At 36.9% G+C, this 25,836-nt stretch overlaps 1 protein-coding gene across 5 annotated transcripts in view; it reads right to left on the minus strand.

Annotated features, from left to right (window-relative positions):
- Positions 1 to 25,836, minus strand: part of MARCHF1 (membrane associated ring-CH-type finger 1) — a 231,833-nt gene that overhangs the window by 109,202 nt on the left and 96,795 nt on the right. Inside the window, exon 3 of one of the 5 annotated variants that reach the window (XM_082050951.1) lies at positions 21,815 to 22,023. The exons of the other annotated variants lie outside the window; for them this stretch is intronic. Coding sequence (XP_081907077.1) covers positions 21,815 to 21,913 — 99 coding nt within the window. The 5' untranslated portion in view covers positions 21,914 to 22,023. The remainder of the gene's footprint in view (positions 1 to 21,814; positions 22,024 to 25,836) is intronic. 5 annotated transcript variants of the gene reach the window in all.

A 25,836-nucleotide genomic window follows, 5' to 3' on the forward strand; every position in this document is an offset into this window, starting at 1 on the left:
CTATACCATGATCTATCAGAGAAATGCAGAAAGGCAGCTGGTTTTAAAGGTTCAGTCCAGCTCTGCAAGAATTTGGCTGCTTATTAAATAAGTGTAAGTATTCTATAATGGATACAACGGTCAAGATTATCATGGTATAACCAAGATTCTGGATTTCAGCATTTCTCCCCAGAGGGATCCATGAAGTTGTAAACACAAAATTTGTGAAGGCATTAATATTAAAGATTTACCCTCTGCCAATCCAAACTGCTCAAAATAACTTCAGCTTGCACAGAGCTCAGTAGGGGAGGAAACCACCTTTAAGCTGGTGAATACGTACTGGAAGAACACATCGTGGAAGACTGCATGCCCAAAAACTGCTTTTCAAATAGGCGCTCAAAGGTGTTTTGGAATCAGTGAAATGTGCTAACAAAGAAATGTAGCCAATTTGTATGGGATTGTTGTGGCTGTGGGTTTTGTTGTTGCTGCTTTTTAAATCAAAACAGGTTTTATTAGTCCCTCCTTATCAGACTAACTTGATTCAGCATGATAGCCTTTTTATCACTATTTTGGCCATTGGCCATATCAGTAAGCATAAAGTAGAATGTCAGGAAAATATGTAGTCTAAAAAGTATAACACAAACAAAATCTTTCCAAACCTGAGTGCCATTTTTTTAATTTCAGTACCAGGTAGTGTTCTTGTACTGTTATTTTATAAAATAAATTTTGTTCCAGATGCCTATCCCTCTAATTAATTCAGACATTAAAAAAAAAATCAGAAACAAAAGCTTCTGAAGAGGTTAAATCATAGCAAGAAAACGGAAACAAAAGGAGACAGCACTTGCAAAGTCCTCGTCTTTGTCAGATTACTAAAATTGCCGGTGTTAAGATCTACATGAATAAAAAATAGGGGAAAAAAAAAATCTTCCACTGAGCCAATGAAAGACAATTCAATAAGTTCACACATTTATGACAGTATTGCCATCATGGAGACACAATGAATACATGGAGAAAATGCTTTCCTTCTTTTTAATACACACCTAGTATGAGCTATATTCATGGAATTTAATGAGGGGTTTCTTGAATGTCAAAACCTAATCTGCTTTTTTACTAATGCTGTTTACATAATAATATCATACAGAAATTTTACAACTAGCATGGGACTTGACACATGCAACACCTCTCGCAGTTGTATCAGGCTTTGCCCAGAAGCTCACTTTTCTTCACTACCAAAAAACTAATGTATAAAATCATGATTATTCCTCTCCTACTGCTGATTTCTACCAGCAGATTGACTGGATTTCATCAGCTGTACAACCTGCTTTCCAAAGGAAGGAAAAACACTCAGCTGTTCACACCTTTTTCCTCCCTTTAGAGCAATCAAACACCTGAGGCCAAGCTAGTGGGAAAATTACTACTACTCATAATAAGTTACATTAAAAAGAGGACGAGAAGAAAATCCTGTTTCCAGGAAGAGTGATATCTCTTCTGAGTCTTTCAGAAAGAAAAGGCAACACTGGGAATCTGCATATCTGCTATGGTTTACCAGCAGCCTTACTGTGAGATGGTATTAAAATGTATATTATGTAAGTACACTAATGGGGATAAGAGGGTTGCTTAGCCTCCCAAGATGATTATATCTAATCTAGTTTCTTGGAAATATTCTACCACAGAACAATTAGACTAGGTTCTCACTGGTTTTCCTGCTTATAAAATTATTTCAATAGGACCCTTCAACATACAATCTACATTCTGAAATACTTCTTCAACAGAGAAGGAAATATATTTCAGAGTAACCTAGAGCTGAAAAACTTAGTGTCCTGATAAGCATTACCCTTTCCTTAATTATTCATTCCGTATATGCTTTCTGGTTATTAAGTTCTAGCAAACATGAAGAGAAGATTGTCTTGAGCACTGTTAGGCTCACTGTTAGGCCTTTACATAATAATATGAAACGTCTTCAAAACACCATGGCTATGCCTCAGATTTTTAAAGGAATTTAGTATCTATATGTCTGTCAGGGCACTTAAAGGTATCTGAGCATCAAAACAGTTGGGTTCATCTAAGCATAACTCTTATCAGTTCCTGAAAATGGGGTACAGCTACTTAGCAATACAAAGTCAAATTATACCCTTGTATCTTTACTAGTTAAGGCCCTATTTACTCCTCCTTTACTAGGTAAGGCCCTATTTACTCCTCCTATTGTTCTGTTATTCTGTTATCTTAATTCAGATGTAGATTTTGGGGCCACATCACATTCTGAATATGAGGTGGTGAAGTAACTGTCACAGTCCAGAACCCCACAATGGCCCAAACTTCAGACTTCCCAAGTCTGCACTTTGGCGCTCTTGGTGAGGCTGCAGAAGCTGAATTCTGCACTAGATGTGCAAGCATTTTTCTGCTCTGTTACTTCATTCCATGTTGACTCCATGTTCACACAATCATAAACAGCCAGGATTCCACTCACTTCATTTTGAGTAGAAAACTACTTTCATGTCTGTGTTAGAAGCAACAATAAATAATGAGTACAGTCCCGCAAAGGATGGAATATGGGTAACAAAGTGCTTCATGAGCAGGAATGCTTAAGGCACAATAACAAAGATGTTAACACAAACCTCTTACTCTTGCTATATTTAACCTAACAGTAATATAGCAATTGCTATGTATTAATTGTAATTAGCATTTACTGAAGATGGGATATTCATAGGAAAAGAAAGTATTGTGGATTACAATTACTGATTCAAAATGAAACTAACTTCCACCAACCAACCAAATTCAAGGAAAGTTTTCTCCCGATTTCTACTTACTGCTTACTCTGATGCTTCAGGAATTACTGAAGGTTCCTTGCATTTGCTTCAATAAAATCCTGCTGTTAATCAACAGGGGAATGAAAAAGTTGTTGCTGCCATTGACTCCCAAAGTTGCTGATTGATGCATTTACTCTTTTATGCGTGTGTGATGGGGGAAGGAATTTTGTAAATTGTTTAAGATTTGCCACTTTTCAGACAAACTGATTATGATTCACCTTTTATAACAGTTATTTTCTAACAGGACTTCAATCTTTTGCAAAGGAAAGTAATATTTTTCAACTTGACACCATTACTTTTCTCAACCGAAACACATTCTTTTAACAGTGAACCTTGATGTTTTTAATAATTTTAATTAGGACAGTAAGTAACTGGATGATTTAGTAGTAATGTGACATGATTTACCTCTTTATGCCTGAGAGCATTTGAATTTTAAATAGAAATCCTTATAAAGAAACAGCATAAGCAATGAATTCATTAAGACTAATCCTATGCTTAGTACAAATGCTTTGGATTGTCTTCATATAAATAACATTCACATGTAAGAAGAAATAACAGATCCTGTTAAAACAAAGATATATAAAATTGTGTGGCCTGCTGTAATGGATCCACTTTCCCTAAATTGCTTTTTTGTTGTTGTTGTTTTGCTTTTTTCCTCATTCTTTGTTAATTTCCATTAAGTTTCAAAGCAAGAACTGCTTGTATTTATCTTTGTGTCATTCTAGTTATGTACAGTAACTATGAATAAAGCAACATAGTGAAAATGTTTGTATTAATAGTATAATAATCATATTTGTCATTCAATATATGGAAAAAAGACTTTGGGGATTTTGGAAACTATACTTTTTGTTTAGAAGTCTAATATGTTTCTAATAAGTTTCTTACTGTCTAGAGATTTAGTTTCTCATTCACAACAATTTATTTCCCCAGTATCTGGTTTTTAGAAATCACAAAAGGGATTATTTTTTTAATAACATAGGAATGTACCATTATACACCTGTTCCCTATCTAGATCACTATAAGATTCATATTTAACAAATAATATTAAAAGGCACAGAAAGCTACCAAAACTGTATCCTCTCTTTTTGTTTATTTTGAATCTGATTTGTGGCAAGGAACTGCCACAAGGATTACAGTATTTCATTGCTAGTACAATACAATAAAACCCGTTTCTTCCTCTCAAATGTGTCTACCTCAGCTTATCAGGGCTGTAAATTTGGCTGTTTTACCTGTCCAACTACATTTTTATTGTTTGCTCTTAAATGGCATAATGGTCATTTGCATTTTGGAAGCAGAGCAGTTTTAAAGTTTTTGAATAACATAAACTGTGGAGAGTAAGACAAAAGTTTTACAACTAGTGATACTGGAAGAAATTTAGAAGTCACCCAGTGCTTCCAAATAACTACCCAAATACTGTAAGGTTTTGTGCAAAATAAGAGGGTGTCTGATGAAGCAAAAATGAAAACCCACACTCCCTCTACTGATCTGCACATTTCAAATCTTAATAGGCTTGATTTCACCTCCTTTTAGTAAGAAAAAAAAGAAGGAGGGTGAAGTAAAACGTGTACAACATCAATTGTTTGCTGGCTTCTAGCCAAATGCTACAGACTTTTCCAGCAGTTATTGGAAAGAGGAGAGCAAAATAGGGGAATCAGATGCAATTTATGCTAGTCAATATTTTTAATGTGTCACAAATAATGAAAATTTGAAGTGCCAATCCTCAAAATTCAACGAAACTAAAGCTCTTGTGTTCTTGGTCAGATAAATTCCTTAACTGCTATTCTATGTTAGAAACCAGCACTAAACTGCATCATTGGACAAAATGGAAAATGAGGGGTCTCCACTGTAGAAATGAACATTGTTAAACTACAGTTAGAAATAAAAAGCACTTCAAATGGGAGATGTATGTCAGGAAACATATGCGAATAATAGCTATCCATTAACCGATTACAGATGTGTGGGTATTGCTTTATCAGACGGTAATTTATACTTTACACAGTAGATAAAACCAATCTGACTTAACAGCACTACAAAACCGTATTATCAGAACAGCCAATACACTGAAATAAAACTAGACATTGAAGAGGGAAACTTTTAAATAAAGACTATATTTTGGTACATAATCTACTGCAACTAAATGGAAAGCAAAGGGAAAGCACAAAAATTACTCGACGATTTCTAGCTCATGCAATAATTTTAACAGTAGTATCTTAACAGTTGTCAGTCATTAAAAGTCACACACAGAACTTATTTTAGTGTGAAATTATTACAACTATTAAATTTGAATCCTTGCCAGAAAAATGAAAAAAGGCAGATAATCTCAGAAGCTGCAGAGACAATAGTGGAAAAAAAAAAGCTGTTTACTATCTAAATTCTGCCTCCCCACCCCCCAGGATTTAGGCATTTAGGAAACTTCAAACCACAAGAAAAATCACAATACTGTAATTCATTACAGAATTAAGATTTTGGCCACTGCATGATGAAACTAAAGAAATGAAATCTTGCTTAGAGTGTATTCTCAAGATACTCAGAAGGGGTTCTTTTAAAACAAATACTGTCGGGGGAAAGCAGTATTTTATTTTATTTTTAATATAGTTTTTCTTGCCGTTGTTATAGCAGATTGAATCAGCAAATACCTTTGACAAAGAATAAGCAAAGGCTAGGAACTCCAAGCATGCAGTAAGTCTCCCTGGAGCCTTCTCCAGGCTGAACAATGCCAACTCTCAGCCTTTTTTCTTATGAGAGGTGCTCCATCCCTCTGATCATTTTCGTGGCCTCCTCTGGACCCTTTCCAATAGGTCTGTGTCTTTCCTGTACTGAGGTCTGCAGCACTGGACACAGGACTCCAGGTGGGGTCTCACCAGAGCAGAGTAAAGGGGCGGAATCACCTCCCTCGACCTACTGGTCACAGTCCTTTTGATGCAGCCTAGGATATAGTTGGTCTTCTGGGCTGCAAGCGCACATGGCCAGCACACATCCAACATTTCATCCACCAGTACCCCCAAATCCCTATCCACAGGACTGCTCTCAAGCCCTTCTCTGCAGGGCTGCTCTCAATCCCTTCATCTCCCAGCCTGTATTTATACTAGGGTTTCTCTGACTCAGGTGCAGGACCTTGCACTTGGCCTTGTTAAACCTCATGAGGTTTACATGGGCCCAATTCTTGAGCTTGTCCAGGTTCCTCTGGATAACATCCCATTCCTCAGGCAAGTCAACTGCACCACTCAGCTTGGTGTCATCTGCAAATTTGCTGAGGGTGCACTTGATCCTGCTGTCTGTTTCACTGATGAAGATATTAAGAGAGTACTGGTCCTAATACAGACCTCTGAGGGATACCACTTGTCATCTATCTCCATCTGGACATTGAGCCATTGACCACTGCTCTCTGGGTGCAACCATCCAACCAATTCTCCATCCACTGAACAGTCTATCCGTCAAATCCATATCTCTCCAATATAGAGAGAGGGATGTTGTGAGGGACTGTGTCAAAGGCCTTATAGAAGTCCAGATAGCCCTTCCTTTGTCTACTGATGTAGTCACTCCATCATAGAAGGCTACTAGGTTGGTCAGGCAGAACTTATCTTTGGTGAAGCCATGCTGGCTGTCTTAAATCACCTTCCTGTCCTCCTTATGCCTTTGCATAGCTTCTAGGAGGATCTGTTCCATGATCTTCCCACACAAAGAGGTGAGACTGGGAGGTTGGTAGTTTCCAGGGTCCTCCTTTCTTACCCTTTTTAAAAACAGGTGCAATGTTTCCCTTTTTCCTGTCACCAGAGACTTCACCTGACTGCCATGACTTCTCAAATGTCATGGACAGTGGCTTGGCAACTACATCAGCCAGTTCCTTCAGGACTCTGGGATGCCTCTTGTCATGTTCTATTGACTTACATATATTCAAGCTCCTTAGGTGATCACAAACCTGACCTTCTCTTACAGTGGGTATCCCAGGACACCTGTCTCTGCTTCAACTGCCTATGCATTTCCTTCTTGTCATTTAGTTTGACCAGCAGATCTCAACTCATGCTGGTCTCCTGCCTTTCTTACCCCATTTCTTATACCTCGGGATAGAGAGCTCTTATGCTCTATGGAGGGCATCCTTAAAGATCTGACAGCTCTGTTCTGCTCCTTTGTCCCTGAGGGCAGTTTCCCAGGAGGTCCTGTTGACTAATTCTTTGAAGAGCACCAAGTTTCAGTAATGGTAATTAGGTCGTAGCTTTCCAGCAGCATGGTGGCTTCCAGCTCCTCCTGTTTGTTGCCCATGTTGCATGTCTTGGTGTAGAGGTACTTCAGCTGGGCTGTTGGCCATGGCCATGTCACCTTCTTAGAGGATCAACCCTTAGTTCCTTTGAGGTATTTCACTGGTGTTTCCCTCTTGACTTCTATCACTTCAGGAGCTCCTGGCTCATCTCTCCAGGACTTCAAGTGTGCTGCAGTGTACCCAACACACCTCAGAGCAACAGGCTGAGGACCCTTGCTAGCACCCTGTCCCTCTAATCTTGGCATGGCATTCCACAGCTTGTCGTGGGCAAGCCTGATATTACCTCCCTCCTGTTTCAAATCTAAAACTCTGTCAATGAGCCTTAATCAGTGTGAGTGTGTCCTGACAGGATGTGTGTTTCCTAGAAAATAAATTTTACAAAACAAATTGCTATCAGCCCACTATAATCACCATGTTTAGCTTTTTTTTTTTTTTTTTTAACTAAAGGATTTTATGCCAATGAATGGTGTGGTTCTGTTCTTGCAGGTATCCCACCCTGAATTCACAGAATCACAGAATGTTAGGGATTGGAAGGGACCTTGAAAGATCATTCAATCCAATCCCCCTGCTGGAGCAGGAACATGTCCAAGGGGGTTTTGAACGTCTCCAGAGAAGGAGACTCCCTTGTAGAAATATATATTTTTCCTCTCTAGATGGTCCCTATGCTATGTGTCAAACTTCCCCATATTAAATCCCCATTAATAATCTCTAATATATAACAATAAAAATTTGCACTCTGGGGGACCTCAAAATGTGATAAAACATTTATTGATAAATCATTCAAGTTAAATACATTTTGCTATCACCATATTTTAAACTATCCTTTTGAGAAGTGGGAGCCACTGGACTACCAAACGCAAAGATCAAGAATCCTTAGCATAAGCTCCCTATTTCAAGTCTATAGGCTTCTCTTTTAAAGTTGTGCAGTCAAAAGATATCTGACTCTGAGAAAGTACTTAGTATTAACTGAAAATTCTGCAAACACTGCATGCTACAATACAACTCTGCATTTAACAGCTATGCAATATTTCACATGTCTCATGTGTACTTTTTACTCCCTGAATCTCTTACTCCAAATCTCCAAGTCAAATAGGATGAAAGTTACAGGCTTTATGCAGTCATGAAGAACATGAGGAGTATGAGCAAAAAGTAATTATTTGGTGTTTAGAAATATTTGAAAACAATATCCCACATATCAGTTCCTTGTAACATACGTAAAAACAATGTAGATACTCTAAACATTTGGTTATGAGCTTCAACACTTTCTCTTTGAAATGGAGTTTTCAATCTATTCTTAACTGCTAGATGAGGTATTGCTTCATGGATATGCATAACTTCAGTCTTTCTTCAAGATAAAGTTTCATACTAAACCAAATAAAACAAATAAACATACTAAACCAAATAAAACTTATTGCAGAAATACATGCCCATGGCACTGGGAAAAAGTAATTATGTTAGAGAATTACTATATTCTCTAACCCATGCCAGAGACTTCTGTGTACAGAAGTCACGCTGGACACTTGCAGGCAAATACACATAGATCTTTTATCTGGCACCTTCAACTTGCAGACTCTTGCTCTCCAATGGTCATAAAATTTGCACAGACTCATAGTAATAACACGATCAGTATGGCCACTTTTGTCAAGGGGCACTTTCTACCAGCTGTTCAGCTCTCCAAAGTGGAGATTTTTGGACAGCTTTTTCCTTTAAACCTTTTGTTCTTACACAGAAGAAAACCCAGAAATTTACCATTAAATGCATTTCTGCTGCATACTTCTTTACAGCCCGTGCATTTATTTCCTTTTGTGTAAGATGAATTTTATGGACCATCTACTCAGTGCACCAAGTGTGTAGATTTTATTTTCATAGTGACACGCTCTGCTGTTTTTATATCCACAATTTTACATGCATGATGAATAATTGCTATTCAGACATATTATTTTCAGGTGCAGAAGTGAAAGAAAATGTTTCATAACGTGTTTTTTGGTGGCCTAACATTATACCAAATGCAACTCACTTTATGAGGACACCTGGTAAAAGTTCCCTGTTGCTTTGTGCATAAAATGGAACATGTCCTTTATGCTGCAACAGCCACCCTTCCTCCAGTTTTTCCAAACCCAGTCTTTTTACATCAAACAAGCAGTAAAGTTGGACAAGAATTCTTATAAGGTTCAATTTTTTCAAAACTTGATCCTCTGTCACCCACAAATAAACACTGTTCATACAGACCAGTAATAACCTTGGAGCTGCTTTTATTCCATCTATGACAGCCTCAATTTGCTACAACTTTGGGGAAGTTTTGTCACCAGGTAGCTGTATAAAAAAACCCTTGGGGATTACCATAAAAGACACCACAAATCGATGAAACACACAGAAAAACAATCCATATGCCATATAAAAATAGCCCTAGCAAAGAATAGACTTAATGTGTCTTACAGAACTAATTTTACAGCCATGACATTACAGTGTCATTGACGCACTCAGCTCACAGTGAGATTAGTTCTCATAGAAAATTGGACTAGATGATCTTTTGAGGTCCCTTCCAATCCCAAACATACTGTGATACTGTGAAAACTAGCCAAAAATAAGTGTTTTGCTAATTTGTGAAAGAGTGAAAATCAAGATTAGGCATTTATGTAGCTTTTAAATATATTTTCATATTTTTATGCGTATACCTATTACCAAAAATGTCAATTGAATGCTCATGATTGTTTCCTGCTGAGATTTGCACTTACGTATTCTTATATCTCTCCCTGATAAGATGGTTGAAACCACCAGAAGCGCCTTCTACAAGGCAAATAGGTTTTGAAATACTCATCTCTTCTACAGTGAAAATACCTTCTATGTTGCACTTAGATCAGCTTAGACAAAATAAGGCTCCCAAATCTATTCTGTGACACAATCTCTTTCTAGCTGAAGCTCTCCTGTCCTCAGAAATGAGACGGTGAATGTAGCAATGTCCTGTAAGTTGAAAGTGTTGTTTTGTGTCCACGGTTGCTCCTAAGTGCTGACCCTGAATCACTGGGTCTCTGATGGGGAAGGGCTTTCAGCAATGCCTCCACACACATGTGCAAAGCCAGGTCATCACTTTGTGGAGTGTAAGCAGAGTCTTAAAGCATGGATCCCAAACTGGCAAGGTTGTGAACACTTTTACAGTTTGACAATTCCTTGAAATCTGTCAGAGTAGCGAGGCAGAGCTAGTGCACCTCAAATGTATCTATTTGTTTTCTATGTTACTTTCTTCCTTACATTATTTCAGCTTTCAATATTCTTAATGAGAAATTTGGAAGGAGGAAAAATTAGTAGGATCAGAGGAAGAACATAGAAATTTTGCACTGTAACTCCCATGCAAGCTGATTGAAAATTTACTTTTCTCTCATAGATCACAGATTGTATTTGTTACTTGTAACCTTCAGAGTGAAATTAAGTTTTCAGGAAGTTTGCTGCAGATACTAGGTTGCATTTTTTTCCTTTTTTTATTTTTTTTTAATTTTTTTTTAATAAATAACCATTTTAAGATTTTTTTTGTCTGTTTTTTTGTTTGTTTGCTTGTTTGTTTTGGTTTAAACCTTTATTTTAAAGAGCCTAATTATTCAGGCAGTATATTGAACACAAAAATTCAGGCAGAGTAACACCAAAGAAATACTTTGGGTTTTCTCTCATTAAACTAAAGAAGGATAAAACTGGTAATAGGAATTTACTGACATACTATTGAGACACAAAATGCCACTTGTACTTCTGTGAGAAAATATGATCATTTTCAGTGTTACCAAAAACTTCATTATGAATAATGTAAGGATATATGAAACCTATTTTGAAGTTAGTGTCTGATTTCAAAGATAAGTGTACTTTGACTAATTACTTCATAGAACAGCTAGAACATCAGTGGGGTTTGCTTGTTTTTATTTTAAACAAAGTAATATTACTAGTACAAGTAGAGCAATTGTTTCTTAAATGCTCACTCTTCTGATTCTACTCAGTGCCAAATGCTATTCTGCCTGAAAGTGAATGACAAATAAAATATGCTTGTGCACACCAGAAAGTATCAAGTTTAATGCAGGGCTGCAAAGGGAAAAACAAACAAACAAGAACAAAAAAAGATGTCACATTGAAGATAAAAGTTTTAGTTAAACTTTAGTCAGACACGTTTAACCTCCACTTGATTTATATGCACTTTAAGTTACCACACACAGATACATATATTACTTGGCATAATCATTTTAGCAAAAGACATTGTATGAAACATCAGATGTTTAAACTTTCCCTTATTTCTTTTTTTCAATTCAGGAAAAAATGAGTTTAGCAAAGTGCTGTATATGTTAACCATTTTTTCCTGAACGGACACGGAAGTGATACCTCAAGGTTTTATAAAACAGATCAGTCACTTGCGTATAGCAGCATTGCGAACCGTACTGCAAGTAGCAACAGAGTAACTATTTCCAGTTATGTCATAATCTATTTATTTGAGCTTAGCTATTTGACAATAAAGGTTACATTAGCTTCAGAAATAAAATTGATTCTGTCATATTTCTCCTATAACACCTGGACAGCAGCAATTCAGGAGAACAGAGAGTTCTATATTAAGATCTCAAATGAACTCAGAATTTTCCATCCAGTCCGACTGGTGGCAGATGCTGAGACTACGAAATCTCTGAAAGTAAGGAATGCAATGCTCATTCTTAAGAGTCATGCTATTAAGCAAGAATGTCTAATTTCTCTTAAAAGCTACTGTCTTGCAATTATGATTGCAGAGAAAAAGCTTGATAACACAGTCTGTGAAAATATACAAAATCATTCTGAATGATATGACTTTTTTTTTAGTTTGAAATGTTTTGAAGCAGACAGTTCAGAATGACAATCTTTGAGACCACCATTTTTTTATATGTTGATTCCTTTTTCTTCCTTGTACATTTTGTATTGACAGCACTGTCATAACCAGTCTACTAATTTTTAATTTTATTAGAAATGAATACTGTGAGCCTGATTAGAATACCAGAATCTCAGAATGATTTAAGAAACTATGGTAAACTGCCCTTCTATCTATCTGCTAAATAAATACACAGAAGGCCAGAAGCATGATTCATGAGCGTATAAATAATACAGAATAGAGACTGTATTACTAAAGAAAATCCTCAAACACTCATACAATCAAAAAGGTCCTAGAAACTTTATGAATGAGAAGTTATGTCCTAGAGGCCACCAATACCAACCAATATGTTACGTAAGATTTAACAGATCTGCATCAAATTCTACCATTATTCTTCCAGCCTCTTCTAACTTAGTTTTTATGTGTTAATATGCAGAAATTTCAAACAGACAATGACACCAGTAGTCTAAATTCTTGACCACACTCAACAAATATACAAGAGAAAAGCGTCCAACACTTGTATTTTAAACAAAGCCTAAAATAGCAATAAACAAGGAGCCTATACATGAGAAATAAGTTGAGCCAAGCTGCACCGTGTACACAGAACTTTCATGATTATGTGGGAACTGTAAAGGCTGAAGGGTCTATTGTTTCCATGGAAACTTTTACCTACAGGATCCACCCACGGGGAACAACACAACTCATCCACATCCCTTATAAAATGGACTTCAATGGGAGGTTCAGAGTGTTGTATGAAAGCAGAGGGAGCAGCACCACACTGATTTGAGATGAAGAAAATTAAAGCACGGAAAAAATACATGTGGAATTAGAACCAAAGTCAGAGTTCTCTGAGATGTCCATCAAATTCTGTCCCTGTTATAACAACTCAAAGAACAGCATTATAGATGATGGAGGGAGGAGGAAGAGATACGGTAGAAAAAATAGCATCAAAAAGAACACTATTTTCATGCATTAAATGATTGCCCACGAATCCTACAATGAGGACCATCAGAGAACCAGTGATGACTCAATACACGCACTGAGGCTCAGGATGGCCAAACAACACAACCTGCAGACACTGTCTTACAGTGGGGATTCCTCGCTAATGAGACTTAAAACACATCTGAGGCAAGACATGCAGCTAGGCTGAGATCATGGCAGCACCACCCCCACACATGCTGTGGCCTCCTTTCCTCACTTTAGGAGACAGCAGCAGCATGAGAGGATATTAACAGGCCTTCCTGTTGCTGCCTATCTGTAACAATGATATAGCCCTGACCACAGGGTTTTGGGAAAGCCAATTCACATCCTCACTTGTGTCTGATCTCCTGTGTTTAGAGCAAAAGGCTGGAAGTGGTTAGAAAACTGAGAAAGAGCAGCAAAGCTTTCCCAGAACTTATGCAATCACTATCCCATGCAACTCCAGCACCTTTAACTCTTTCACCCAGCACTACAGATATAGTGTCCTTCCAGATACACAGTCTTTGCAGTTATCAAGCCAACTCATCTTTGGGCACTGTACATTGCGAAATCACAGTCCTCTCTAGCTACATCTATCATGTGATATAGCATACTCAGACAATTTGGTCCCTACTCACCAGCACTGCACAGTTCACTGCAAAAAGGCAAACATATCAACAGAATGCATTTCACCAACAAAATGCTGGAGCTGGATGGCTCCAGCTCGTGACAGACCCTGGGCACCATCCTGTGTGCTGAAGTAATGCCCTGAGCTGCAAGCAAAGCAGAATTCAGCAAATCTACGGTGATTACTTCATTTTAAAAAAATGAAAACAAACAAGTTTCATGTCATTTGAGTAGTTTCTAAAGTATGCAAGTGTTTAAAACTAGAATTGTATTTCTATATGCTTATAACAAGTCACTGAAGTCAGGCATCATGAGCACCCTTCCACTTCCAAAGCTGATGACAGAGCTAAAAGTTGTCTGTGCTTTCAGAATAAGAATGAGCTACATTCAAAGTGTCTTTAAGAAAGACCTTCAATCTGGGAAAGTCTTAACAAAAAAAAAATCACATCAAATTCAGTATTATTTTTTAATTGTTGTGAAGAATTAAATATTACCGTAAATAATATTTCAATATCATTCTGTGTGTGTGATGACTGTGTACCTCTTTTCATTTAAAATTTTCTTGTTGAGATAGTTAGATTCAGACAAAACTGGACATTCCTGTAGGGCTAGCATCACAAGTTTTGCAAAGCTGGCAGCACACTCAAGCAATTTGAGCCCCTAAGATCTTGTTTCTTAACTAATCAAATAGTTGCAGTCAGCCAGATTTCAATGCCTGAGAGTTGTCTTTAATCAGAACAAGATTTGGTGGGGTATCTGTGACTAGAGAAGCTGCTTTTTAAAACTCTGTCTAGATTTCAGAGTACTTTTCTAAAGTGAGTCTTTCCTGATGAAAAAGTTCTGTCTTGGACAACTTTCATTTGAACTGTATTTGCAACATGTCAACCCCCAGAAGAAAAGCATGTGCAACAGACAGAACAGTTCACAGAGCACTTCAAAATGGAAGTCAGTTTGAACGGTACCTAGAGCAAATCATCAGTTTTTCAGCTTCCAGTTTTTCCAGTTCCAAATCAGTCCCATTCAGCTACCAGGTTCAGGCACTACAACACATTCTGGACACTGTCTGAATTACAACAACGGCTTCAACCTAAGTCAGGACCTGAGTCATGGAACGTTATGGTTAAGGATAAGACAAACAATCACTAATTTAAAAAGACAGATTTTTTGTGTGTGTCTGTGTGATTTTGGTTTGTTGCATTTGTTTTTAAAAAACACAATTTGAAAGGAAAAATTTACAATGACTTTTTAATAAGGCAATTCTTTCTCTGTAAAATCTCCAAATAACATTAGAAGGAAATCCAAATGAAATGAAATCTGAAGCCTAATATTTTAAATTCAGACCCATTTTAGAGAAAGAATGGGAAAATACACACACACAAATCGAAACCTTCAACTTCTTAGAACTGGGAATTCCAGAGATAAAAGGAATTAGAGAACCTTTCTTCATGAGTCTTGTAGCCAAACTTCAGCAGCATCAGAAGACATAAGCCAGCAGATTGCAAGCATTAGCTAAAGACATAAAGAGGAAGAAGGCTACTGTGGTATGAAATCTTATGCTTCAGATCTTTTATCAGTGAAAAGACCAATTTTAAAATCAATACTGGTATTTGACACATAGTCAATACACAACAACTTGAGTTGAAATATGCATTTACCTCCTTCTTTTCATAAAAAGCCTGACAATTATACTATGCAGTCAGTAGCCATTACATAGTCTTATCAGCAAAAGCAGCCTGTAAAGAAGTGGCACTATCCTACAGCATGCTAATAAAAGCAGAGCAAGCAATGTCTTCTTTTCTTACTGGTAGCAGAATAATGTTTTTTATTCACAGGAATATGAGAAGGAACAAGGAACCAGAATGATTAGAACAAACCTAGCCTGTATTAGGTAACACTTCCCCTTTCTCTCACTGTCATGAAATCGCCCATCATAAGAATCACATGGCAGGGCAAAATAATAACAGTTCCCAAACAGGAGTCAGAAGACTTACTGATAAAGAAGAAAACTAAGCACACCACAGGATGACTTATAGCTATACTTTGGGAGCACTTCAACCATTAAACACAACTGCAATATATCACCACAAAATTAATAGAAAAAATTCACCAGGAAGCAGTGTCTTATAATTGCAGATAGAGGTGGATTTCCATGCAAACATAGCACAGAAGTCCAAACTGTGATCGTGTCAAGAAAAGAAGAATAACCTCTCATGTCTTTTGAGAAACAACATACAATATTGTCAGTATAAAGGATTAGAGATTTTGTCATGTAGCATGATACGTAGCATGATGTCCAACATGAGCTTTCCATTAAGAAAAACTATGAAGGAAAAGCAATATGCCTTGAAGTACATCAGTAATCTCATTCATATGCTAGAGCTCCCCGCCCCCGCCCCGCCCCCAATTCTCCCAACCCCACATCTCTCACTAAATAAAAATTGCGCCTCCTAAAAGGACTGCAAATACATTAATCTTTTCAAGCAGCTTTACTTGAAAACAAACATTCTTATTCTTCCTGAAAAAAAAAGAGAAAAAAACCCAAACAAACAAAAACAAAACACACAAAAAACCCCAAAACACACCGGCATGTTATACAACAAATGGCCATGTCTATTTATCTGTTAAATTATACCTAGGAAACTTTAAGAAAGTAATTTTAGACAATCAGCAACAAAACCACAAACATCTGCTATCTGGCTGAAGAATTATTGCATCAATTTCTTGGAATTCTAAGGCTTTTATTCCTTGTGCCATATATCTCACGCCATCCAGAGGAGGAGTATCTGCTATTTTATTAGTACTGGTATGACTGACATTTTAATACATGAGGACTTACTCTAATTTAACCTTTTGGTAAAGTGATCAAAGCCACTAACAATTTTAATTACACAAATTATTGTGCCTCCCCATGAAAAAACAAACAAACAAACAAACAAAACCACAACAAACTACATTGCTTGAATTAAGGTTGTAAGGCAATAACATTACATAAACACACATGTAAATGTTAACCTTTTTTCTTAATGACATGTTTGAAGTATCAAATATCTCTGTATATACTTCACAACTGCCATGAAAATAATTTAATAAAAAGGTACAACCACTACTTTCTTTGTAGCACACAAGAAAGTATATGCCTTTAAAAGTGTTTAATCTACCATTACTTCTATTTAAAGTTAAGCAAGTAGCAAGTGAGATAACATAGGTAAATCTAAGCCAATTCATTCCCATTAAGATCACTCAGCTACCACCTCCTCCCTCCAAAAGCATGTCAATGTCTCCTAAACTATTAACAAGCTTTAAGGTAAATGTTGGCAGTAACTCCAGTCTGGCATTTAAAATGTTAGCACCTACTCTAATGTGACATTTGAAATAACCATTAGCTTTCAGTCTCAATTCTGACTTGAACAGAAGACCTGTAAATGGGCACACATAATTTTGAGCAACACATTCGAATTTTTGTTGTTTGTTTGTTTGTTTTTTTAAGGTGCAAGCTGTACAGCAAAACCACCAAGTTCAAGTCTAATCTACTGTACTCTCTCCATAAATGTCAAAGTATTTCCCTGATAACATTTAAGGCCTCAAAAACTGCAGATCTCTTGCTGTCTTGCGATGAAAACACTGCTTAAGAACAGAGAGGGGTGCAAGTGTTTCTTTCACAGCACAGAACTGTGCAAAATATAGAATTCGATTTCCTGGCAAAGTATGACAAACATTGGGGTGATTGTAGCAGTACTTATTTTTTGAATGTGTTAGCGAAAAATAAAATTCCTCCTTGCATTTTACTGCATTTTGTGCAATCACAAAGTTCTGTGAAGGAAACTAATATTCATCATCACCTCTGTCAGAGCAACAAAACATATTGAGATATAGAAATGTAATAAGCATAAGTAGAAAAAAACATTTACCAGTATGTCAGAAGCAGTACTGATCCTCTGCAAAGAATCAAAATTTCAAAATAAAACAGTAACATGGCAAATTCATTGTTTGTTAATAGTAACTACAGAATATAAAATACTGTAACATCTTAAGGATACTGAGTTTGAGTCAATGGACATAAGACTTATCACTACAACAGGCAAGTCTTATTACCATACAGATGTGTCCAAAAGCCATATTACATTTCTAAAGACTTTTTTTCTTTTATTTTAAAGATAATTCTTGAAGGTAAGCATATCAGTATTGACTTGTGTCTGGCACAGCCTTCTTTGTTAAAATATCTTTTACTCTAAGATTATTACACTCAGATAAATAGAAATAATTTTTGCTCCCCATGAGCAAGAGTTCATTATTTTAACTCTTCTAAAAACAGCACACAATTTTTTCAGTACTAAGTTTTGAAAAATAATGGTTGATCTGAAAAAGTATAGAGTCTATAACATGAAGGAAAAATTCTAGTTTGGCAGCAAGGAATATCTTCTCTGTCATTTCATGACCTTTATTGTTGGCATTTATAAACCTACTCCTACCACTCTGTGTATACAATATTCAAGTTTAATTTCCACTGTAGTTAAGGTAGTTTATGCTATGACCCTAGCAAACTCTAGGTTAGTGTTAGTTACTCTGTTTTTGCTAATCTTTACAAAGTTGTCATGCCCAATTTTCTCTGCTGTATGAAAAGTTCTTTCTGTAGTTAACTTACCTTACCATAATAATGGATGCCTGTACACAAAACAATGTAAACAGAGGCTACTTCATGAACCTCACAGTGTATGTTAATAGAGAAATAATAAAATTAGCAGCCAGAGCAGGCATTTCATCAACCATATTCTTCAGGAAACAGATACATTTCTTTAGCCTTTTTTATCACAGTAGAGAAGAAAATCAACCAGAAGTCCACCACAGCTGCTTAAATATTAGATATAAAATGGGGGGCATTTATTTATGGCACTGGTCTCAAAGCACTGAAGTCTTTGTTTTCAAAAACTTAACAGCTTTGGAGTCCTAATGACATAATTTGATTTCTAAGTCATATAGTACAACAGTTCTGTTAACAAGCTCTTCCGTAAACAGGCACCCAAGTTTTTTTCCCCATCACAGAATCACAGTTACACATTTTACTCTATACTTATGATTTTTCTCAAATACTGAAGAAAGTTGAATTAACTACTAAATACCAAAAAAGTCCATATCATGTTGTGGACCCTATACTCTACACTTTAACCTTCATTTCAGCAATAGTCCTTTCCAATAGCATTAGTAAAAGAATAAGAAAGAAAGACAACTTGCTTGGTTAAATGGTTTGGCGAAAACAAGTAACATTAATGACTGTTAAGCCTTCCTAAAATCAGCAAAACCAACTCATGGAAGATTATACCTGCATAGGGAAATGTAGTGCAGAGCTGCTACAACAGGTTATACAACACTTAGCATTTTCAGTGTGTTGTTATAGAAAAAACCTCTATCATCTTTAGACTATACTCGAAGAAGCTCTATATTTAAATTTAATGCAAAATCCATTGATAGCTACAACTTCCACTAATTATTGAGGCAAATCACCCAAAAATTACAGGAATAGACTGCAGAGAAGGTTTTGCTTCCACAAATGATATTTCATAGGAACATTGCCTTAAAAAATTCTCTCTAGCCATTGTTATCATGCTAATACTCCTAATATTGGTCAGATATCTATTATGAACACTTGTGGGTCATAATTAATACCGCACTTATTGGTATTCTTAAAAAAACAGATCAGTATTTTGCAATCATCTGTAACTGTGCATAGACATTAAGACATTCCAATAAAACAAGTCTGTGAGCAACTACGATCACTGAAGTGTTATAGAACGACTTGAATCATGAATCATATGCAATTGAGGTTCTTAAGTCAGCCAGATTTATGTAATTTACTGTGAACTTGGAAATAGTTCGCTGCAGTGAGCTCTGCAATTAGACAAAAGATTAACTATTTTTCATGAATTTTAATGTATAAAATTTAATGTATAAAATTCTCTAGCAATAACAGAATTTGGCATACTATCATAACAACTGTTATCCTAGCAACTGGAAGACATTTCAGACATTTCATTTTTTCATGTCTCCCTGAACATGAACTAGCTTGGTGCTCTCACTGCTCTAAGCCCATTCAACGACTTTATTTAACTCTTTCACCTCAAAATGCCTGCTAATGGGAAGGCAGAGGAAGCAGGTACTTTCAGAAGCAGCATCAGTGTATACCATGAACACAGAAGACCCTCACTCACAGAGAGAGAAACATGGAGTACAAGCAAGGAGGTTTCCCCTTGTGAGATCCATGCTGTGGAGAAACTGCAGGGAGAGAAGACCATCTGCATAAGCCCGAGCATCCTCTGTGTGGACAATAAAAAGGCTGGTTCACTAGTCCAGAGTTACATTCACAAAACAAACATTAACATCATTGTAATTTAGATACTAGGGGAAAAACAGTGTTTACTACTTGATCTATATCTCTCTCAATAGCATTAGGGAGTTTTTACTCTGCAGAAATCCCAGCCACAGACCTTAAGGGATGAAGAGATACTCAAGCAGAATGATTACGCTCTACTCAGCAGAGGACAGTTCAGCAAAAAGATTTCCATGAGCAGCAGGTGCTTTAAGGTTGGTTGGGAGTTTTTTGGGGTTGGGTTTGTGGTTTTCTATTCATATCCATTTTAGAAGAGAACTTTCATGAATTTAGTTATCTCAGCCATTTTGCTTTATATCCTATGTAACTTCTACAACTTTCAAGAAAAGACTTGGTTTCCTGAGAGTCTTGCTGAAATTATGGAACCCAGCCCTCCTAGGAAGAAACCTAGAAAAGCACATGAAACAATTCTTACGATTTAGAAGCTCCACACTTCCCCCACCACTCTAAATCAACTATCACACTTATCTGATCACTGTGTAAATGTTGTACATATTCTTCAGTTAACTCTAATGATCAAATTAAAACAATGCCAGAGAGCAATTTTAAGCTAGGTATCTTTTTATACTTCAGCTTTTCACATCTTGAGTCTTAATACAAATATCTGTTTTCACCTGAACCTTCACCTTTAATCAATCAAAGGAGGAATAATACCAAAGCAAAAGTTTTTCATTTCAGACTACAAATCTCTAGACATTATAAACTCTGACAACAGTGCTACCAGTAAGCAACTGGGGACTACTTCCATGGAAGGACACTGCTTATATATAGATGCTAAAACAAAAAACAGAATCATCACATCCAATGAACTTGTCAAAGCCAAATATTGAGCACAAAAAGCATCTCAAAAACAAACAAACAAACAATAAAGCCTGCAAGCTTACCAATACTTTTCTGCAATCACACAGACATTTATGAGTATCAATCATCTGTTGAACTTAACCGTTTCCTGAAAACTACATCACACGAACCACAAAAAGAAAGTTGAAACACTACTTCTTTCAGGGATGCAGTTTGTCACAATCTCTTAGGTAATACCTACAAAAACATCATGTTTGTTTTCCCAATAGTTTATTATTTTCCATACAGCAAGAAGGAACAGAAAAACACAGAGACAAGAAACATGACTATAAAAAGCAGATGTCTGTGTTACATATATTTACTTTTATACCTAGAAACAGATTACTTATGTTTTCAGATGCCTTTTTTTTTGTCTTGCACAATGCATGTTTAATCTATACATAGCAAAACAGATTCCTATATATAAAAATACTGTTAAAATTGCACAGATTTTCTGCATTTTTTTGTTCTAACCATTAATATAATATGCATTTGCAGTTTCTTCTTAACTGCAAAACAACAGGATATTATACTTACTGCTGGAACAACACTTCTGTATATTTCTAAATCAAACAAAGTCAAGAGATACAAAACTAAACAGTGATGCCTTTTAAATTATAATAAAGAGTAAGTTATAGAGTTCATGCCTACATTTGCTATGAATAACACATGCATATTAGAAAGGCAGGCTTTAACATGAGGTTTTTGGTTTTTTTAAACAGAGATAGGAATCTTATTAAAATTACTTTTTCATCCAACCTATTATAAAGAAACTGCTGCTTGACAGCATATTAGGAATAATGTTTGTCAGTACTAGCAGAATGCATGCATTTAAATAAAAATGTTAAAACCCCCTAATTCAGCTTGCAATTTCCTTTTTTTTTTTTTTCAAATACACTCCTTTTTTTTTTTTTTTTTTTTTTTTCTGTAGTGCTGAGATGTTATCAGAGAAGATCGCTTCAGTGTGCTACAGCATGCTGCACCCATGTGTACTGTGTTGGTCTCTGGCACATTGCATCCTGCTGAGCAGCAAAACCCACTGGCTACCAAAGGCAGACTGGTCCTACCATAGCAAATTGAAACCTTCCTCTTACCTCAACTTCCTTGCTCTTCTCTTTGTTTCTGCCCATTGAACTTCTCCCATTGCTGGCAGTCTCCCGCGCTGGAACTACAGAAATCTGCTGGAGGGGCATTTTTACAGTGCTGCAGGTTGCCAATACCTGTTTGGATGCCTTATATCTTCACTCCCCCTGAGTAGCCCACCTGTATAATTGTTCATATCCTTGCTTTGCCAAGCTCAGCTCTAAATAAAAAGGGGAAAATAGTATTTGAGAAACCGTGTAGCATATGCCAGGGTCTTCCATTAAAAAGAATAAAAGAAAAAAAAAAAAAGGAAAAAAGAAAAAAAAGTAAAGCAGAGCAAATTGCAACCGCAAAAGAGAAACAGCAGACAAAGAAGTAAGGCACAATAATCCAGAGAGTTTCACATGCTTAGAGTGATGAGTTGCTGCAAGTCATAACTCCTCTGCTGTGTCCCTGGAGCACCCCCCTGTCCCCCAGAGCACTGAGAGAGACAATTCAATCTGTGTTACCTAATAACTGTCATGGAAACCAAGGAAACCCGTGTCTCGCAGGCCCTTTTTAGCAATCGCTTCCCTCTAATGGCACAGGCTCCCACATTTGCAGCGGCTGCCACTTCTGCTTTTGTTTCCCATCTGATTCCACAGGAGCCCACCAAGCACCCGGAGACACTGCCTGTGCTGACTAGGTAAAGCAGCATACGGCTGAAAAGCTTAGTGTCCTATTTTGGAGCCAAAATCTCCTCCTTTAAAAGCAGGGATAGCTTGCTGTGTCCTTCATGCATCTACAATAATCTGCTTAGGTCAAAGGATCTGCCTTGAAGTGAAGAGCAGCGGTGAGCAAATGAGGTGTAAAAGGGAAGACAAGACTGGGAGAGATTGCAAATGTGGCTTTCTGAGCTTGATAGTAAAAAGTTAACCCTTTGCGGTGCTCGTCTTTGCCTGAGACATCACAGAAGCAAGCTCAGCAGGAGACGCCAAAGGCAGGCACACACATGTCTTTACAGTAGTCACTGACTCCGAAAAAGGCATTTACACAAGCTTCTCCCACCCAACAGCTTCTGTTCTCTCAGTTACAAGAAGCAAAATGCCCAGGAAAACTGTTTCACCATGTCCCCAGCCCCTAAAATGCAAAAAAATAGAAGAGTATCCCAGGTACTGTATTACAAAAATGCATATGAAGAAAGGAAACTCTTAATACTAATACTTCCATAAATATATATATATATATATAATTGTTGATAAATATTAAGAATGCAAGGAAAACTGTTTTGTGATAAAAATATTAAAGAGATAACTAGATCAGAAGTAAAATTCTCAGCACTATATAAATAAATAAACAATACAGAAAGGAAAGTAGAGGAAAAAAATATTTTAATATGGTAAAAAATTAAAAAAAAATTACCTAGGCCTTGAAATAAATAATCTTTATTTCTAGCCTTATACGGTTGCACTTGCAATTCTAACAGAAATAATGGCATTATATACAGTCTGGATCATCTTACAAAGCCCTGTGGGGAGGATTAAAAACACTGTTGATTCACTGCTCTGCTACTTTAGTTACTATTTCTCAGTCTGAGTTACGAGTTTAACAGAGACTAGCCAGAGAAATCAGGATCTCTTTCATGCTGACATCCCAGTTTTACATCAGTGGTTTAAACTAAGGTATATTGACACACTCTAACATGAGGGTTTATTGAATACATTAACAAAGAATCATAATTTGTACCAGGAATTTAGAGGTGCTGCAAGATGTGTGTGTATGTGTGCACAGTTTAATATTCATATATTTAATATATATATCTCATATATATTTGTAGTACTGAAACTGATTTACAAATAATAGAATGAAGTCTTATTGGCATTTACACAGTTCCTTTACACATTTTTAGTGATATCTTACATGTTTATTCAATCTTTACTCTCTGATATTTCAAAGTTAATTTGAATGGAAGTTTCAACAACTTCCAGTGTCCACAAGGAGAATTTTCTGAATTTTGTATATTAATTGGGAAAAAAAGACAAGCTCCTGTTTACCAAGACAGCTGTATACAGCTGTAATACACACATTTATTCTAGCAATATTCAAAGACAAGAAATGCCACGTAGCAGACTAGTAAAGTCGCACTGTTAATCTTAGACTATACAATAATGTAAAGAAAATTCTTCGCTAGTATAACAGAAAGATTTAAAGCTACAGATAAACTCTTTTCCTTCCTCTGAGGAACAACAGGATTAAGAATCCCTAAACCTGGCTCTGCTTTGTCATGATAATCACTTACCTCTTTGATAAAATCACTGATAGAAAACCAGTGGTTTTGAGGTATTAAAATAGAGCTTTCATGTAGTGTGTGTTTCCATGTCTAGTTAAGCTTAAAAAAGTGAACCTGCCTTTTGATACCATTACAATAGTTCTGCATTTTAAATCATCTGAACTTGAGATTCAAATCAGAGATTTCTAGGTCAACCAGTAATCTCTTTAATCCCATCTGTGTCTGTTTTAGTTAGCTAGAATAAAGACCTTAAAGGGTGTGATGTGCCTAGTTCTTTTCAAAATGATGAAGTCTTGTGGCCTCTTTTTCCCTCAGAGTGAAGCTATGCCCTTAAAAAGTATTTAACAAAAAATCCGGTCCAAAGCAAGGAGCATACTTCACCATCTAGTCAGTCCCTGCTCGTATTCTGCTGAACTGTTTCACTAACTGCATTTCTTCACCATGTGGAGATTTTGAATTCACGTGTAATTGCCCGCACAGTACTTATGCTGAACATAGTTCTTCCTACCCTAACTGCTGAAAAAGTTGCAAAACTATCAAGCCTCATACTGCTCTGTGTGGAAACACGGAGAGCACCACCACTGTCAGAATCATAGAATGTCCTGAGTCAGAAGGCACACACAAGGATCATCGAGTCCAACTCCTGTCCCTGCATATGACAACCCCACAGGTCACACCATGTGTTTGAGGGCATTGTCCAATTGTTTCTTGGATACTGTCAGGCTTGGAGCCATGGCTGCCTCCCTGGGGAGCCTGTTCCAGTGCTCCACCACCCTCTGGGGGAAGAACCTTTTCCTAATGTCCAACCTAAACCTCCCATGGCACATCGTTCTGCCATTTCCTCGGATTTTGTCATTGGTCGCCAGAGAGAAGAGTTCGGTGCCTGCCCCTCCTCCTCCCCTTGTGAGGAAGCTGTAGACCGCAATGAGGTCTCCCCTCAGTCTCCTCCAAACTGAACAAACCAAGTCACTTTAGCCGCTCCTCATACAGCTTCCTCTCCAAACCCTTCACCAACTTCATGGCCCTCTTCTGGACACTCTCCAGTAGCTTTATATCATTTTTATAATGTGGCACCCAGAACTGCACACAGTGCTCCAGGTGAGGCTGCACCAGTGCAGAGCAGAGTGGGACAATCAGAAGACACGGGATGTATCCAAAATCACACTGTAAAAGTCAGTGGCATAGGTGGGGTTGGGATCATTTTTCTGTGCCAAACTGTGGTGCTCCCTCTTTCCTTTTTCAAGTTTACTATATAGAATTATAAAGCTTTTGTATAGGTCTTAATACAGCAGTATAACATCAGAACACATCTCGCAGAAACAACAAAACTACTGATTTCGATTTACCATGGGTTTTTAACTCCCAGAATCTCAAAGTACTTTGTAAGGTTTAGAGAATGATTTGCAGGCTCCAGTGTTTCCTTCAGTCACTTCCTGCTACATCCCAGGGTGCTCACTGGGAGCTGAACACAGCTGTCTCACAAAAGAGAGAGCAAAGAATGAAAAGTGCAAGCCTGAGGTAAGCTTCAGATAGATGAAATACATAAACTTTGTGCCAGATCTCTGTCCTCTCCCTTGTTGAACAGGACCTTAACTCTACTAAGTTATAAACTGTAATACCTATAACAATTCTATCAAAATTATATACAGTTGTAAATAAAGTTATTTTTAAGACAGGAGAAAATGGCCTCAAGTTGAATCTGAGAATACTCATATTGGATATTAGGAAAAAAAAAATCATGTAAAGTGTTGTGAAGCACTGGAA

Source organism: Streptopelia decaocto (genome assembly GCF_964273445.1).
Source record: "Streptopelia decaocto genome assembly, chromosome: 4".
Classification (NCBI taxonomy): Eukaryota; Metazoa; Chordata; class Aves; order Columbiformes; family Columbidae; genus Streptopelia; species Streptopelia decaocto.